The 19,606-nt window shown below is 37.7% G+C and overlaps 1 protein-coding gene across 1 annotated transcript in view; it reads left to right on the top strand.

Annotated features, from left to right (window-relative positions):
* Positions 1-18,563, top strand: part of RAB6B (RAB6B, member RAS oncogene family) — a 171,503-nt gene extending 152,940 nt beyond the window's left edge. Inside the window, exon 8 of the mRNA XM_003763687.2 lies at positions 13,066-18,563. Coding sequence (XP_003763735.1) covers positions 13,066-13,130 — 65 coding nt within the window. The 3' untranslated portion in view covers positions 13,131-18,563. The remainder of the gene's footprint in view (positions 1-13,065) is intronic.
* The last annotated feature ends 1,043 nt before the right edge of the window (positions 18,564-19,606 follow it).

The raw sequence follows: 19,606 nt of genomic DNA, 5'->3' as shown, positions 1-19,606 counted from the left end.
TACAGCATTTAAGCATCTTTTATTTATGTATTAATGTATCAATTCAACCATCCAATATTATCCAATTCTATGACAGACCTGAAGGGGATACAAAGTTGAATAAAAGCTGGTTCTGGCCTTAGGAAGCTTGAAATTATATTTTAACAAGCAGCTCTCCAGGTAGGAAAAAGCCTACTTATTAAGTTTAATTTGTGTTATTATTATTTTCTCCATCACTTTCTTAAGGAAGCAAATCAATAAATAATATGTCAAGCCCTGAATTGTAGCTTTTTACCAATTTCTGAGGTATAAATGCTTACACTGAGATTTAGCTATTGACTCTTCCAAACTAGTCCAATCTAACTCAGCATATCCCTGATCCTGGGGAACACTTTAAGATTATAAAAAAAATTTTTAGTTGTATTACTATCTTTTGTTTTTATATCACTTTCATTTCTGATTTTTTCCTCTGCCTTTTTCTGACAAGCTATTCCTTCTAGCAAAGAAAAAGAAAAAGAAAAAAGAAAACTAACCAACAAATAAAAATAAGGAGCATGCAGTAAGGAAAAAAATCTTAGAGCCACAAATTCATAATTCATAATCTAAGCTCTGTCCTGTAACTTAAATAACTAACTTAAGTAAGTAACTGGTTAAGTTACTTAGCTGGTCTGGGAGGACTTTCAGGAATGAAAGTCAAACAATAACCAATTTAGGCTTCAGTCTCCTCATTCATAAAATGAGGGCATGGAACTAGTCAAGACACAATTATGAAGTATCTACTATGTTCTAGGCATTGTGCTAAGCAATGGAATACTAAAACAACTGAACAAAACAAAAGAAAAAACCAGTACCTTCTCTCCTCAAGGACCTCATAATCTAATGAAACAATGTACTAATAAATGTGGGAAAACAACATATAAAAAGGAAAAAATTGAAACAATCTCAAAGGAAATGCATTAGCATGAAAGAAATCTAAGAAAATCTTCTTTAAAAGGTGAGATTTTAATTGGGACTTGAAGGAAGGAAGTCAGGGAAGTTAGGAGGCAGAGATAAGGGAGAACATCTCAGATATGAGGGATAGCCAGAAAAAATGGCCAGCATATGGAGATGGAGTATATTTTGTAGGAAGAATAGCAAGGAGGCCAGTGTCTTTGGATGGTAGACTATATAGAAAGGGCCAAAATGTAGATAGACCAAAAGATTCCTTCTGACTCTAGATCTAGGATCTTATGACTTTATGAATTTATTACCTATGTGACCTTGAACAAATCCCTGAATCTGGTTAGACCTAATGATGCTTATTTGTAAAATGAGAAGCTTGGACTAGAGAATATCTAAATTTAGGACTTCTTTCAGTTCCAAGTCCTCTAATTCCACCAGTTAAAGGGAATTAATTTCATTTTGGAAAATATAATTTCAAGCTCCCTAAGGCCAGAACCAGTTCTTATTCAACTTTGTCTCTCTCTTAGACCTGTTATAGGCTTTTACGCATTGGAAGGATGAGTGAATACATTAATGCATAAATAAAAGATGCTTAAATGCTGTACATAAAAAATGCTACCTAGTGCATTCTAGGAAGGAATATCCCTAGTGGAATCTAGTGGCCTGAAAGAACCAAGATCTTTTCATTGGTCTTCCTGCTCTCTGTAGGATCATTCCACATGGATGGACTGGCTTAGAAGAATCATTTCAAATTTAGGAATAAAGGAGCCTTGGGAGTTTTCTTTTTCAATGTTAGCAAGGAGTCTGATCTAAGGTGGAAGCAAGTTATGATTCTCTTTGGTTATATTCTTCAGAGGTACTAAATATTTGCTTCATTGCAGTATAAACCATAAAATTATAGGCTTAAAACTAGAAGGAATTTTAGAAGCTATTGAGTACAACTCCCTTATTTTTATAGATGTAGAAATGGAGGTCCAGTGAGGTTGACTTACTTAGGATCATATAGATACTAAATGGATGAAGTGGGATTAGAACCTGGGTATTGAGGATACTTGGGATCTTTAAGACTCTGATAATGGAACTCTAGAAATTATTTCCAAGCTGGAAAAGGTTTAAGTTTGGGTTCATCAGTGGACCGTGTATCTATCATATTAAGATTAACCTGGTTAAATTGGAAAGGCCAAAATATTGGCCATGAGGTAATATATATATATATATATATATATATATATATATATATATATATATATATTACTCTAGCAGTTCATTTAAAAAAAAAAAGCTCTCATAGGATTTAAGAGTTGTAAGGAACCTTCTTGCCCATCTTATCCAACCTTCTTATCTTGACATGTGAGAAAAGTAAGGCTGGAAGAATTAAGTAGCCATAGCCAACATGAAAAGTTCTTCAAAGTTGTCAAAGTATTTTATCACTTCAATAAACTTTCCAACTACTCTCTGAGATTTGTGCTACTACTAACCCCATTTGCAGAAAAAGAAACTGAGGCCCAAAGAGATTTGGTTGTTTACTTGCATAAGATCACTCAGCAATTTAATATATAAGGCAGGATTCAAGCCCAGATTTTCTCATTTCCAAATTCATTAATCTCTTTCCACTAATCAGGCTGCTTATAAATTGCCCAAGGACACATATGTAGTTAAGTAGCTGAGTTAGAAATGCATCTTGGATTAGAAATCTTAATATATGCTATTGAAAAAAGTCAAAACTTATCCCTCAAAGTGGTTTTTTTAAGGGCAGAATTCTTTGGAAAGGTTTAAGTGCAACCTTGCCAGAAAATAGAACAAAATAGCCTTTGGAGTGGTACAGTTAAGCAAGTGCTCTCCTTTTCTATTCCTTTAGAATCATGAAATCCAGAATGGCATTCCTACATCTCTAATATAACAGTACTAGAACCCTTTCTTTGAGTTGCAATGTCTTAAGAGCCCCAAGGTACTGAATCAGTTCAACTTGTGGGCTCTGCCAACCAACCCTTAAAGAATAGAGGGAAAAAATGGAAATGCTGATGTGGCATTTTCCCCAAAGCCAGCTAATGTTTCCCTCCTAATTAAAATAGATTTCTTGAAAAGGAGCCACTGTCTTTTTAATTGAACCTAGCCATCATGGCTCTCATTGGATTGGAAGATGCCAAGTGCTTCCAGCAATTCCTTAAGTGAGCTGGAAACTAGAATTCTTCATACAGGTAGGAGGAGGAGGGGTAGAATGCCTGGAATGGAAAAGACAGCACTTCGTGAAAATGTAGTCTTTTTAAACAGAAGAATTCAATAAATCTGCAGTTGTATATGGGACTACATTTGTAAATAATGATGCCCACAGCATCACATTCTTATAACCAGAACTAGGAATAGGCAGGAAAGGCAGCTGACCAGGCAATTGTCTCATCTAGGAGGTATTCAGTGGAAAGAAACTTTTTTAGATGCTTTTTAAGAGAGAGGGGGAGAGAGAGAGGGGAGGAGAGGGGGAAGAGAGAGGGAGAGAGAGGAATAAAGAGAGAAAGGGAGAGAGAAGAGAGAGATGAGAGAGACTTTTAAAAATAAAAAAATAAATCTGTGATCTTATAATAAGCCATTGCCTTTATTTCTGTGGGTTCTCTAATCTATTCTAATAAACAAATGCTCACAGTTTTAATGCCAATAATACCCTCCTTTCCATAATACATGGGGCAAATCACTTAACTGCTAAATTTCAGTTTTCATATCTATAAAATGAGATTAGAATAGATAAGCTCCGAAGTTCCTTCCAGTTTTAATAACTTTGATTCTAAGTTATCTGTGTTACAAGGAACTTAAAGCCCCTTGGACATTATCCTGTAGGGGACATATTTTAAAAACACAGGTAGAAAAGATAGAACCTTTAGAACACAAGCCCCTTTCCTTTTAATAAGTAGCCTATTGTAGGGAAGGACAATAAGCTAAGTGCTTTACAAATATTATCTTACAACAAAACAACCTTGGGATCTAGTGCTATTATCTTATCTTTTTGTGGTTGAAGAAACTAAGGTTAAATGAATTTTCAGTGGTCCCACAGCTAGTAAATAACTGAAGCTGTATTTGAACTCAGATCTTCCAGATCCAATGATCTATCCACTCACTATGCTACCAAGCTGCCTTAGTTTGCAGGCTATTCTCTCTATCAGAGACATTATATGTAATCAGAAGGATAGAACCCTTTTCTCTCCATCTGTTATCCATCCCCACCAAATTATAAGCAATATAATTTCAAAGCTACTAGCATGTAGGGACTTTACACTCGTTTATTTCACATGTCTATAGCATTTTATAGTTCCAAAGTTATCTAGTGAAAGGCAGCCTTACCATTATTCCAGTTGGCAGTGATGAATCCTTAATCTATGGTTCCAGAGCCATAAAGACATAGGGGAAAATCAGGAAAAAAGCAACGCAGATGAAAGTCCTAGGATATAAAGCATAGTAGCATATGAGCAAATTGCTGCTGCTGCTATAAGCATAGGTCTTTATTTTTTCTTAAAGAAAAGAAGTTGTTTAAAATCATAGATTTTTAGACTGAAAAGGAACTTTAAAAATTATCTAATCTCCTCCCCTCATTTTACAGGTGAGGAAATTAAGACCCAGAAAAAGGGAAAGTGATTTGACCAATGTCATGTATCTGGTTAGTGAGAGAACTGGGATTAGAAATCAAGGCTCATTGCTCATAGTTCAGAACTCTTTTCATTTTACCATACTTATCAATCTGGGCCTCAAGGTGATGCATTAAATAGCAGGCCAGGCCTGGAGTCAGGAAAACCTGAGTTCAAACCCACCTATGTGACCCTGAATAAGTCACTTTATCCTGTCTGCCTCAGTTTCTTCATCTGTCAAATGAGCTGGAGAAGGAAGTGGCAAACCACTCCAGTATTTCAGCCAAGAAAACCACAAATTAGGTCATAAAGATTCAGACATGATTGAACAATAATAGTGTTTGAATCCTATCTTGGACATTTTGTAGCTGTAAGGCCTTGAGCATTCTCTCTGAACTTTAGTTTCCCTCATGTATAAAATGGGCAAATTACCACCTATCTGCCTAACAGTTATTTTTAAGCTCCAGTCAGATGGTGAATGTAAACTACAGTACATGCTATGAGTAAGGAGGGAAAAGACATATATTAGGCAGAGAAGGGAGAAGCTTAAAATGGTGACAAGAGGAATTTGGATTCACTATCAACTGGAGGGCAGTGAAGGGCTTTGAGAACTATGTAAGGATTAGTTGAAGGAACTCAGAATGTTTTTATTAGAAAATTTCTGTGGTTCTCCCACCATGGCTCCAAGGGTATCAATATTATAGTTTTTTCCAAGTACTTAAAGAGCAAGGGTTAGGTTTGTTCTCCTTGTCTCCTGAGAGAAGAGAACCAGGAGCAAGGAATGGTCATTTCCAATAGGCCAATTGATGCTTGTTGTCAGGGAGAAATCTCTTAACAGAGTTATACAGAAATCTAGTGGTCTGCCTTTAGAGGAAGAGAACCTCACTTCATTGGAGGTCTTCAAACACAAGGTGGATGACCACCTCTCAAATATGTAATAATAGAAACAAGAGTTCTTTTTAGAGTGTGGGTTCAAATACCCCTGAGTCACTTCCAATCTAAAAGTCTTTGATCTATAATACAGAACTTCCAAATGATGAGAACTTTGAGACCCCAAACTAGTATTTTTGTAGTAGCAGCAGCAATAGGAGCAGCAACAGCAGCAGCAGTAATAGTAATAATAGTAGCAATAGTAGCAGCCACAGTAGTAATAGTAGCAGCAGCTGAAGTAGCAATAATAATAATATCAGCAACAGCAGTAGTAGTAGTAGCAATAGAAACAATAGTAACAGCCACAGTAGTAATAGTAGTAATAGAAGCAATAATAGCAGCAGCAATACTTGTAGTAATAGCCAGCAGCAGCAGTAGTAATAGAAGGAGTAGCAGTAGCAGCAGTGGTAGTTAATAGTAGTAGCAACAGCAGGAGCAATAGTAATAATAGTAGCAGTCACAGTAGTAATAGTAGCAGCAGCAGCAATAGTAATAATAGTAATAGCAGCAATAATAGTAGTAGTAGTAGCAGTAGCAATAGTAACTAACATTTCTATAGCACTTTAAAGTTTTCAAAATCTTCCTCAAATATTATCTTAATCAACCCTTCCCATATCCCAGTGAAGTAGGTGCTATTTCATAAATAGGGAAATTGAGGCAGAGAGGAGAGGTTAAATGACTTGCCTAGTTCGAACAGCTAGTGAGTTTCTGAGGCAAAATGTGAACTCAGTTCTTTACTCTAGCTTCAACATTATCCACTAAATCACACTGCCTCCCTCCCTTTGGGATACTAAGGAGACTGGTGACATCTGCTTAATAGTAGATTAGGCACAGACTAGATTTGATTATGTCTATATGGAGGCAGAATCACCAGACTAATGACCCTCAGGTGATCCCTTCTGATGTAGATATTCTCAGATTCTCTGATAGTTAAATGGGCACAGAAGAGAGGGAAAAGAGGGAAAAGAAATATAATTGAAGGGTAGGATGGTGAACAGCTGCTAAAAGTTTATAAGAGGAGAGAGGAGAGAGGAGAGAGGAAAACAAAAATAAGAGAATGAAACAAAGGGACTGAGCTGAAAGGATTGGGAGTCCTTTTCCTTGCCAGAAATGAGGACAAGGTTAGAAAAACAATAGGGAATATTTAACAGAGCCTGAGCTCAGTCTTCATGGTCAAATCTCATAGGAGCTGGAATGGTAGGAATGTTAAACTGTCTGCATACCATCTCCTCATTTTACCAAGGGGGAAACGAAGGCTTAGGGAGGTCCAGTAAGTTATCCAAGGTCCTCCAGGCATTACATATCTGAGGCAGGTTTTGAACTGAGACCTTCCTACCTCTAGAGCCAAGACTCCAATACTACCCCAGACATATCAAACACCCTCATAGTATTTTCACTCCCAAGTATTTCTAGAACTAAATGAAAATTGATTGTGAAATATGTAGCAAAATAAGTAAAAATACAATAGCACACAGATGCCTGTATGTCTTTTTCTAAGTCAAAGGCCCTCACTTCTGGTTGAATTGGATGTCATTGCCCTAAACCATGGTATTCCTAGGTCAAAGATTTTATTCCATTAAAAAATTTGTCAACCAATAACATTGTTTGCTTCCATACGAACTGATAGATGAGGAGGACAGTAGAAGGATCATAGAATCATATTTTAGAATTGTAAGTTTCCTTGTACAATTGTAAATTGTAAGCTCATTTGTAAGATGAGAAAGCTGAAGCCCAGACATGTGCAGTTACTTTGTTCAAAGTCACACAAGAAGTAAGAGACTGAAGAAGGTTCTGAACAAAAAGTCTGTTCAATTCCAATGTGCTTTTCACAGTTCCCTAAACTAAATTAGGTAGAACATCTAAGAGGTGCAATGGATAGAGTGCCAGCCCCGGAATCAAGAAAACTCTTCCTGTATTCTAATCCAGCCACTTAATCCTGCTGCCTCAATTCTTCATCTGTAAAATGAGCAGGAGAAGGAAATGGCAAACCATTCCTGTAATCTTGCCAAGAAAACCCCAAATGGGACCATGAAGAATTGGACACAACTGAACAACACAAATACAGAGGGCTGAGAAAGAATAGAAGCACCAGGCTCTCCTATTAATTAAAATCATTATCATTTAGTGTGACTATTTGCACATTATTTCCCATGACCAACTTCACACTTCTCTGTGCAATATCATTAAACTCAATCCTGAGACATTAAAATAGAAAAATCCCTGAATTATTCATTCCATTGTATTGAGTGCCTAACCTAGCTAGCTAGTTTCTACTCTTCCTACTAAGAAGAAGTAATGTGCAGATAGGCGGGAGGAGGTGGGGGGGCGGCCGAGAAATAGGGTGAGGCTTTCCAAATGAAGTCCTGATTTTCTGCTCTATCAGAAACCCCCTTTATTATTGAGTAGGAAATGGGAGAAAGGAGAAGAGAAAGAGAGAAGTAAAGAGGGGAAAACACTCTGTCACCTAAGTACTCTAATAGCCTCTAGGTTGTTGGAATTAATAGCAAAGACTCAAGTCAAATCAATATCAGCTTAGTTTGGGTTCAATTTGTGGAATATTTTGTTCCAGTTTTGTAATGATTCAATACAGAACTTTCAGAAAATATATTAGCTTTGTTCAAGTTCAAATGATTCCATCCAGTGTTTTTTTTAAGTCTGTGATTCTACTCATATTAAAGTAAAAAAAAAATTTAACATTCTTCGAGTTTAGAGTTTAGATGATTAGTAAGATTCATCATTCAGTTCCTGCTTAATAGAAAAGCATTTGCCAGTCTAATATCTACATTTCCACCAAGAAAAGAAATCCTCTCCAGATTAACCTATTCATCTTCAAAGCCCCCAGCTATTCCCACCCTAGTGATCTCCAAGTTGTGCTATAATAGAAACAAAGAACCTTAGAAGAAGCCAAAGATACATTGGACTTTAGGCTAATTCTGAATGACCTCCACAGAATCTAAAAAATTATCTCTGCCACCCACCCACCCCCAATTAGCTTTTTCCTTTAGACTGAAATATTTTCAAAAACCAGGCAAGGTTGTTGGGACTGAACTTTTTCACAAAATAGGCTTGCAGGCATATTGGGGAGCTTCACAACCTTAAAGCACTACATAAATATTATCATTACCATTATTATACATTGAGAAAACTTGAGTTATAGTGAATTATTGTGAAAAGTTCTATATTAGAAGCATTGAATTGGGGGAAGATTAATCAAAGCCTTGTGTTCATCTTTATCTTCCTTGGACAACAAAATAAGCAGGTACTGTGGTCCCATGGCTGGGCAAGTAGGCTTGACACTTAATTCAATTCAACAAATATTCATTGAGTCTATAATTTGCTAGGGATATGAAGATCAAAAAGTACAGGACAGTTCCTGCCCTCAGAGATCTTATGTTCTCCTAGAGGGATAAAATGCTTAGATAGAGATAAGTAGACATAGATAGATAGATAGGTAGAGAGATAGACAGACAGACAGATGTGATGGTGATACATAGATATGATAGAGATCGTGATAATAGATATAGACAGACATAGAGATGATGATGAAGATAGATGTGGGGATGATAAATATACAGAGGTAGGTAAGTAGGTAGAGGAATAAAGAAATAAACAAAAACAGGATAATTTGATGACAGAGTACTTAGCAATTGAGAGAGGAGAGGGATGAGGTAAGGTTTCACAGAGGAGGCAAGTCTTGAAGGAAGGTAAGAATCATGAGAGGAAGAGACGAAGTGTGTACCAGACTAGGAGGCTTGATGCAAATGTCTCTCAACGTTGAGATGTCAAGTTCAGGGTATGGTTAGTACCAGTCAGTTTGGCTAGAATGTTTAATCCAATTGTAAAGGGAATGAGAAGCTAAAGAATTGAGGATATTCTGCCCCTCCAAGGCAATAGAATGGTAAAACTGGAATCTTTTGAAGAGTAATATTGTCAGATTTATGTAGAAACATAGATTTAGAACTAGCAGGACCTCAGAACCATCGAGTTCAACCCCTTCAATTGACAGATGAAAATCTCAGATCTATAGAGGTGAAATATAAGTAACAGAGGAACCCCATATCTAAAGCTCTTTTTATTGGAATGTATTTGTGCTTTGGGATGACTATTTTGGCATAGATGTGAAAGAGGAATTGAAGAAGGGAGAAGCTGGAGGCAAAGAAAGGGGAGAATTACAAGACTAAATTATAGTGGCTCTGGTGAGGGGCAGTGACATCATAGTGCAGAGAGCTTCGGACCTGGAGTGTGAAGGAACTGAATTCAAAACTGACTTCAGATACTTTACTAGCTGTGTGACCCTAAGCAAGTCACTTGCCTGCCTCAGTTGACTCATCTGTAAAATTAGAGTAATAATAAAATCCATCTCCCAGGGTCTTTGTGAAAATCAAATAAGATATTATTTGTGAAATGCTTTCTAACTTTAATTAAGATGGCATGAGATATCAAGTTCAGAGTATAGCTAGCATTAGTTAGTTTGGCCTATGGCTAAAGAGAAAAGAAGATGTGTTATGGAAGCTGTAATGGAGACAAAAATCAACAAGATTTGGCAAAGTGATTAAATATGGAAGAATGAAGAAGAAACAGGGATGAGCAATGATATGAACTTAGGAGAGGGTGGTAGATAATTTCAACCTGAACATAATTTCTTGTTGGGAAGATGAGAAGGGGTGAGGGGGGGGGGGGGAAAAGAATATAAAGGGAGAAAATCAGAAAAGAGAGGATGATGAAATCAGTTTGTACCAGTTTTACTTATCAGTAGATTATGAACCAATCTAGCTTTGACCATTACTATACCACCATCCTTTGGCAGAAATAGAAAACTTTGGAGGAGGAGAGGGCTTAAGGGAAAGACAATGAGGTTCATTTTAAATGTATTGAGTTTGAGGTGCCATCTTGAACTTCAGATAGACATATCCAGTAGGAAGCTGGTAATAGAGAACTTCAGTTATGAAAGATATTATTGGCTAGATATACATATTCGAAAGTCATCTGAATAGAAAGAATCTGTGAATCCATGGGAACTAATTGGATCACCAAAGGAGAGATTATAGAATAAAATATAAAAAGAGCCAAGAACAGAGCCTTGAAGGACAACTAGGCTTAGTGAATGGAAGATAATGATCTGGGATACTGAGAGTGGTAAGTCAGATAAGCAGGAGGGGGAAGAAAAGAGAGAGCAGAGTCTTGGCAGTTCAGGGAAATGGAAATATGAGGGAAGAAGGGATAGCAATTATTGTTAAAAGTAAAGAGGGGCAGCTGGGTGGTACAGCAAATAGAGTGCTGCAGTCAGAAGGATTTGTATTCAAATGCAGCCTCAGGCATTTACCATCTGTGTGACCCTGGGCAAATCCCTTAACCCCAATTTTCAAAAAAAAAAAAAAAAAAAAAGCTAAGATGATTGAGATCTTAGAAAAAAAAATGAATTTGGCATTGGTAACCTTGGATAAAGTAGTAAACAAACTTGTTTACAGATAATTGAGAACTGAGATGGTGGTGCATAAGTGGAGACAACAAGGGCAGATATGTCTTCCTGTGAGCTTATCGATAAAATGTAAAAAAAAAAAAAAATATATATATATATAGAATGTTGATTAGAGGGAATGAAAAGTTAAGTAAATATTTTTAAAAATGGAGTAATAAGAGCTTTGTTTGTACACAAATAATGATAAAGAAGAAATTGAAAAGAAAGGGAAAGTTATTTGAGCAAACTTTGTAGAATATGGAAGAGAACTGAGATCAAGGACACAAGCAGAAGTAGAAGGGAAAAGAAAAAGAAGCAAGGGAAGGAGCCCACCTCTTCCTCAGAGACTGAACAGAGAAGTTCAAAATAGCTGAAGATATAAGAGGATTTTGAGGTGTGGAGTATTTGAAATAAGGCGAATCAAGATAAAATAAGCTCGATTTTTTTTCAATGAAATGGAAAGTGAAGCCATCTGTTGAGCAGAGAAAGATGATGAAAATATAGGAGGCATGGGGAGAGAGTGTGATAGAACTTTATAACCACAGCAGAGTAAAAGGATGGCTCTGTGGCAGTGAGGATCCATTGAAATTCGAATAAAATGAATTTGTAATGGATCCTCTTGGCCCAGTTGCATGACTTCCTCTGGTGTGGTATAGCAATATGGGAGTAGGAGTGGAGAAAGCAGATAGTAGCAATGAATCGGGATTCAAGATTGGTCTGAGCCAGCTCAGACTAGGTCTTTAAAGCCAGTTGTTAAATTTTTAGTATGAGCACTGACACCTCAGAAATTGTCCAATGCTACATTTTAGGACTTAATATATTGTTTTGTGGATTGTCTAAACTTAACATGATAAAGAAAATACTAATAATACAGATTAAACCGAAAAGTATGTCTTGAGCACATTTTCTCTGTTATAATAATGTGATAATAATATGTATCATTATTAAATATTTACCAGCAAACGCCTGGTTTACTAGGTGGTAAAATATTGTAGTGGTTAAAAAAAAAAGAAAGAAAGAAAAAAATGGGGGAAAAGGAATTTAAGTACTAAATTGGTCTATTATAAGAAAGTAAAGTCAGAATGTGTTTGATGGATGGGGAGAATAAAGAGGAATGGAGGGATCAGAAGCAAAGGAGGAGTTTAGGAGGTTTGAAGTTGAAAGAGAAAAAATTGGAGATTATGATCATAAAAGAGGAATTTCAGAATTCAAGATTAGAGGTAGCACAATTATGGCTGACAAGAGTTATCAAAGTATGGCCACCCCTGTGTGAGGCTGAGGTTGGGTGAATATGAAGGCCTTAGGAGCGGAGAAGGCTGGTTAAATAATAAGCCAGAGTGGTCAAGTGGTTAAGTCATTTAGTATTTACATGAGGTCCTTAAGTCTGAAGTACAATCTGCAGGAATCTTTTAATTGAAGGTACTCCAGTTCCAATTTAGAGAACTCTAGAGAGCAGAAAAAAATCAGTTCTTTTTGGATATGTTGAGTTTGAGATCTCAAAAGACATCCAGGTGCAGATGTGCATCAGGCAGTTGGCTATGTGAAAATGAGACTGCACAACATTGGATATATAGATTTGGGTGTTAGCTGCATGGATAGGATTACTGAGACTTACCACTACTACTACAGAAAGGAAGGAAGGAAGGAAGGAAAGAAGGAAGGAAGGAAGGAAGGAAGGAAGGAAGGAAGGAAGGAAGGAAGGAAGGAAGGAAGGAAGAAAGAAAGAAAGAAAGAAAGAAAGAAAGAAAGAAAGAAAGAAAGAGAAGAGAGAGAGAGATCAGATTAGATCATTATGAGAAAGAATGTGGACTGAGAAGCATCCAGTCCTAGGGCAGAGTGTTAGAGAAATATTTACTTTTAGGTGTGAAAAATAGATAATAATCTAGCAAACAAGACAGAAAAGAACATTCAGAAAAGTATGAGGAAAAACAGAAGAGTGTACTAATCTATTAACTGCAAAGAAGGTAAGTGCATTTCCAAAGAAAAATATTTGCAAAGCAAGGCGTGATTAGAAACAAGTCTCTTGTTTCTGTAAATGGGGAAGATGGGAATGGATCATTATTTTCAAGATGCTGGGGGAAATGATTTAGTTTTTTTTTTTTTTTTGGTGAGATACATTCTTCCTTAGCATGGAATCACCCACAGTGATTGATATCAAGTTGGACAAACCACAAGAGCCCCCAGCTAGTGAAGGTGGATGCTCCTGCTAATATAGAGCCCTGGATTGGTCAGCTTCATTTGACACTACCCGCTTGTTGTGTTGCTTCCTATTGGTTAGCTTCCTAAAAGAAAAAAAAAGTTTATCAAGATGGGAGGATTTTTTTTTTCTCTCTGTCAATTGTGGGTGGGTGGGATTGGGGAGGGGGGTAGGGATTGGGCTCATGTCACTCTTAACAGCTGTTACTTAAACAACTATTTTTTGGTTTGGTTGTAATATATTGTACTTTATTAAGATTGCCAAAAACTGTTAAAATTAAAAAAATTTAAATCATGTGTATACAACTTTTTGCCAGATGAAAATGTAGTCATTTTTATTTGAAAGAGGTTGGGCCTTTTGTTTTTGTATATTTGTAAACTTATAGAGAAGATTTTCCCCCCTTCCACATTTTATCCTTCCTGTATCACTTGACTTCGCCCTGCCCCCAACATCTTACTTCTTCCCAAACTCCTTAACCTCTCCTTCCTTCCTTCCCTCCCTCCCTCCCTCCCCACCCCATCCTATTCGTTATAAATAAATAAAACCAGGCAACTTGATTAAGCTCTGACCCCGGGCAATCTGACCCAGAACATGTCCCCTTAGTACAGACTTCAAGTGGTTAAAACCAAACACTGACTCTAAAAAAAGCATGCTGCCAAGTACAGCTGTAATTATGTCTTTACTCCTCTTCTGTGGCCATATATATTTATATACATGTATATCAGCTATTGAAATGGGCCTGGGCTCTAAGCCCTGAGCCTTGAAGAAAAGCTGCTTTGATGGTCCATGGGAAATCTGGCAGCAGGCCTAACAGGATCAAAATCAACTTCCTATTGCCCCTCCATTCCACCCCCCTGAAAACCTACCGGGGGAGTCTGGAGTATATATTGTTAAATGGGACACAGGTTGGATTTAAGGAGTAGGTGGACACTGGGAGAAAGCAGTTATCTTGGCAAATGTGGGTGGGACCAATGTAAATTTGACAGGCCGCAGAAAATATCCATGAGCCTGAACATTTTCCTGACCTAGCTGCCAAACTGATATACATGTATATTTGGATCCATTATAAGGGATGTGCAGAAAGAAAAGAAAATGTTTGATGTTGAGCAGTGTACAACACTTGCTTTCTATGTGAGTTCTGGATGACTGGTGAACTCAAGATCAGTGGGATGAAGTGTGTCCCAAGCTCATTATTGTGTATCATACAGTATTATTCCATACATAATTTTGGGGTGGGGGGGTGGGGAGGGCATGGTATCTGCAGAACTACTATAGGAATAAATGTTTTTAGACCTTTAGTTGCTAATATTGTTGGGTACAGTTCTACAAAAACATTATTTCTTGATGTTTTTCCATTCCACTTGTGTAGTATAAACATGAGCTATACGCACACACTGTCATGAATATCAAGGTTTTACACTGTTGTCACTTTATGGTATGGTTGAGCTGCAGGGTCCTCAGGTGGCCTGCGTAGGGGGAGTGGTGCTGGTGACATCCACTAAGATGTCAAGGAGAGCTGTGCTTGCCATTTTTGATTCACTCCTGAGAAAGGCTTAGTCCCCAAGACCATTGTAACACCTTTGGAAATGTCTTTTAAAAGCTAACTAACATTATCCCTTGGGCCAGCCCTGCCCACTAGAGATGGGCCCATGAAGCCAAGGCCAAGGAAAAATGAAAACTCAGTCTTAAAGAAATCTGACTGTATCCAAAACTAGAAAGTGTAACCCCCCAAACGGTCCTGATGTAGAATCACTTCAGGCATTTTCACTGGGAGATGGGAAAAAGAGGGGAAACATCATGGCAACCTTTTATGGGCTAATTGAATTTCTTTAAGAATCCCTCCAGAAGAGGGAGATGTCTGAATGAAAGCATATGTGAAATGAACTTCTCAGAAACCAATCCAAAATGGCACCCAACAGTTACCAAGCAGAGGAGAACTCTGGAGGACCCTCTAACATTTGTCCTAAGAGGTCTGCCCCCATCATTTCTGGTGCATAGGGGCTGATCTTGGAAGCGAAATTTCCCTTCCGGTGAGGAGGAGGGTTCACAGACTTCCCATGAGTTCCTCCCCCCAAAGGACAAAGATCAATGTGCTCACCAAAATAAGATGTGTCACGTGCTTAATTTTTATATATGTGTGTACATAAGTATATATACATAGTTAGATTGTGTATATGCCACACACATGTACATGCACGTGTGCATGCGTGCACACACAATGTATATTTTTGTTTCTCCTACTGTTATCAAGTTGGAATTTGCTTTGTGATGACAGTCTTGGAAAATGAAAAGTGCTACTACTGTCAAAATGAGAGGTAATTAATAGTTGTCAGATAACTTGTGAATTGTCTTGCCATCAATAAACCAATGCATCGATGTGTTCAACTAGAGGAAAAATATAGCACATGAGAATATCTTCACATTATATATGCATATATATAATATGTACATATGTGTGTGTGGATGCACGTGTGTGGATGTGGCTCCATGCATACGCATGCCGCACACTTTACAGTGGTGCTTGGTGGAAGATCGCTTAGTTACCTCACAATACCTTAAAGGCGTTCATGTCCCTGGGTTACAACGTATGGTCTTTTATTTGCAGTGAAGTACTTGTGACCTCTGTCCCGGACAGATTTGCAGTGATCTCCACTGTGTGTTCAATGAATGAATGTATGGATTCTTTTTGCATCTTAGAGTAGCATTTTTTTCTCTTGTGACATTCCTGTAAAACAAGCCGAGAAAAAGACACTTCCCTTCACGCGTGCACAAAATCAAGGAAACGGGAACCTGTTTCCATTAGTAGCCATAGAGGAACTATGCTTGGTGCACGATGGAAGATATAGCTTGTCTTAGTGTTGCCTGCAGCCAGCCATGGTTTTCCAGGTGTGTACACAGCAATTCCCTTTCTCTTTCCTGTACCCTTCCCTTCTCTCCCTCCCTAATTTCTAACTCCCATTTGAATGCTCCTTTAAAGGTTAGGGCCTTTATTTCTTCCTGTCTTATGGATTTCCATTCCATGACCTTTTCCTTTCTCTACACCCTCCTTGCATAATTCCTTTCTCGTGGACTATTGTTCCAGCAATCAAACCTCCTTCACAAAAGTGCATTTCTCCTTCTTCTCCCATCCTAACCAGGTAGCATCACCATGCTCTTGCTTGGAGAACCAGAGTGGAACCTTGATTGAGAACACCCTGGGGTTTAATTCTACCTCAGTGATCTCTTGACTTTATCTCGGGATCTGAACCATACTTGGTTCAAGAAGAAAGTGGATCTGTTCCCCAGAAGAAAGCCTCAGGAGAAACCCCTCGATATCCCGAGAAAGAATGGTTTACAAATGCTAAATCCAAATAGGATAGAGAAGGGCAAAGTTGATACCTTTGTAGAGATGACCTCAATCGAGTTAGTGATTGCAGTGATTGCCCCTCATAAGGACTGAGAAAAGAAGTTCCAGGTTGGACAGGGTCTTCAGCTGGTCCTCAATATTTGGGTTCCAGAATGGCTAAGTTGAACTTCACAGGGAATCAGGATCAACAACAGTTCCAAGATTGCAAGATTTAAAGAAGTGTTTTGGGGGACCAAACCAGAATCAAAATTAGATTATCTAATGGAACATACAAGAGAGCATAGTTGGGGAAACCTGTCGAAGGTAGCATCAGAAAGTGAGTTAGTAGTCCAAACATCAGAACTACAATTATGTACTCCAACTGGGGAGCACCTGATCACCTCGGGTATCCAGTAAGCTTATAACCTTTTCTTTGAATGGCTTCACCACCATCATTTCCACCCCTAAGCCAGCCACTCTGTTCCCTCCATCATATCACAAGATTCTTTAATGAACATTAAGCAGAAATTAGTCTTAGCACCACCCCAGGGCATAAAGCCACACATATATGCTTATGCTAACATACATCTCCTCACTCTGATATATTCAATATAAATCAGACCCCAAAGAGGGGATTCAAGCTTCAGGTAGGATTCTCAGTATTCTCTGAGGTACCTTCCTATACTCAGATTCCATCGTTCCAGGACATATATGGGAACTAGAAAAAGAAATGAGACTCCAGGAAAAAAAAGAACTCAGAACTCTTAAGTCTTTGAATGATATTCTCCTTGTAGTTCATCCACACTGGCCTTGAATTAAAAACAGCTGATTTCTAAATAGTCAAGTTAAAAGCATACCATAAAGAAACTTCATCCATTGAAAGGTTTTATTACGTAACCGACAGACCTTTTTATGTCTTATCCTATAAGATGAGAAGTAGGGGGAAAAAGGAGGTAGTATCATCTTAAATGACTGACTAAAACATTGAAAACTAGGCTAGGGAAATAGGGGAAGGATATTATCAGAAGACACAATGTCAATACATAGTCTCTAAGAATAGCTAAATGGTAGCCACAAATTCTTGGATTTCTAGACTATCTTTTCCCCAAAGAATGAAAATGTTTTCCTGTCTCTTAATTATTCTTGATGCATTTCTACAAGAGGAAATAGGAATTTTAATTCTCCCTATTTCACAGATAGGAAAATTGAGAATAAAGTGATCTGCCCAAAGTTATACAAGTCAGATATTGTTCTGGTCTCAAAAGCCAGGACTCCTTATTCTTCATCCAGGGCCCATTTATTTGTGTATAATTGGGGCTCTAGATTTATATATAGATGGTATGTCTACATGTGGATTATATATAGAATACATATTTTAGAGCCTTTATGCTTGGGGTAATAGGTGGAAATAAAGTCTTATAGTCATTTCTTTATTCAACTTGATAAGTAGGAAACAGATTATACCCAGCATGTTCATAAGTTGGGAGATAATACAAGAGAGATTTGGACTCCACTCCAAAAGAAGGTGGCTTTCCATGATCATTCTGATATCCCTGAAGATGGATAAAAAGATTAGCAGACCCTCAGTATTGGCCAATGACCTAAATTTCTTAATGATATCCAACCTGAAGCGTGTGGATGTCTAAGATTTGGATAAATTTGTTTTCTAGTAAGATATTTCTAGATTCCAGCCATCTTGGGTCTTGATGTATAAATTCACCCGACTCTGAACCCACTTTAAGCAAATTAGTGTGGCTGAGCATAACTCTCTAAGTCAGCCTCAGGAGAGGGAGCCAGGGCACCATCTGGGTAGTGCTACATAAGCATCAAGTCATCGTTTCCATAGCATGGACATTAGTCTACATCTTGATGTGTGTACTGAGGAGCTTTGAGTCATCTTTTTCCTTCACTATCCTCTTGCCTCCTTCCCTCATTTCCTTCCTCCCAATCCTCCCCTGTAACGTGGCTGGCCATTGGAAGCTCTGATGGTGGTATGTCCGTCTCTTACTGGCTCAGGAGGTACAAGTGGCCATATTGACTTTCCATAAAACTGTGTAAAAAAAAAATTGAAGACTTAGCATGTTGGTCAATCAAACAATAAACTGTCTTAATTCTCAAATACAATGTCTCTTGTCTACTATTCCTAAGAAACCCTAGACACAAAAGTAGGTTGAGTTTTTGATATTGTACTGAGGAGAAGAAATGGTCACTTTTTTGGCCACTACTCTCAGCACCAAACTATAGGGATGGGGAGGGACAGCCTAAAGGGAATATATTCAAATTATTCTTTGTGATAGTCTCTCTTATTGGTGGAGGGAAAAGGGCTTGGTAAGAAAGGAAGGTGAAACTTTTGGCTAATAAAGAAACCAAAAGATTGATTGTGGGTTTAAAATATTCCTGACTATAAAGGGATTCAAGCTAGATTTTCCCTAATGGATCTTCCAGCTTTGGGATTCTATTATCTTCCATTATCACAGATAAACCAAATTAATTACATCTCCCTTCCTTTTTCTTGTCTTTGCAAAGTCCTGTAGAGAAAGGATGGAAGATAAGAACTGACAAACTTTCTGCAAAGTAACATAATAGTGGCTAGCATTTATATAATTCTTTAAGATTTTCAAAGTGATCTCACACACACACATATATGTATATGTACATATATATACATATATATGTTTACATACATATACACACATATGAATAACTTCATTTGACCCTTATAGCACCCTATAAAGCATATGTTATTATTCCCATTTTACAGACAAGGAAAAGGTGAAGCTGATAGATGGTCATAAGTGACTTAAAAATTTAAGGTGCCTGAGGCAGGATTCTGATTTAGATCTGGCTCCAAATTGGAACTCTGTCCACTCCTCCAAGAACATTTTAGGCAAAACCACCCTACTCCCTCAGGCCTCAGACTCAGAAATTGGTCTGACAATGTGCCAGAACCAGAGGGTAAACCAGAGAAATCTCCAGAGAGATTTCTGGAGAAACTGTAGCTTCCCTAGGAACTAATTCACCCTTTTTCTAAAATATCTACCTAGAGGTAGAGACTGTTTACAAAATGACCATCTTTGCTCTAAAGGAGTTTGCTTTATACTAGATATAAAATAAATAAAATTAAGACAATAAAGAAATCAAAGCAATGTTCCCTCACCAGGAAA

The sequence above is a fragment of the Sarcophilus harrisii genome, chromosome 3, assembly GCF_902635505.1.
Source record: "Sarcophilus harrisii chromosome 3, mSarHar1.11, whole genome shotgun sequence".
Lineage (NCBI taxonomy): Eukaryota > Metazoa > Chordata > Mammalia > Dasyuromorphia > Dasyuridae > Sarcophilus > Sarcophilus harrisii.
The sequence above is the reverse complement of the archived record's forward strand: the minus strand, read 5'-3'. Positions and strand labels throughout refer to the sequence as shown.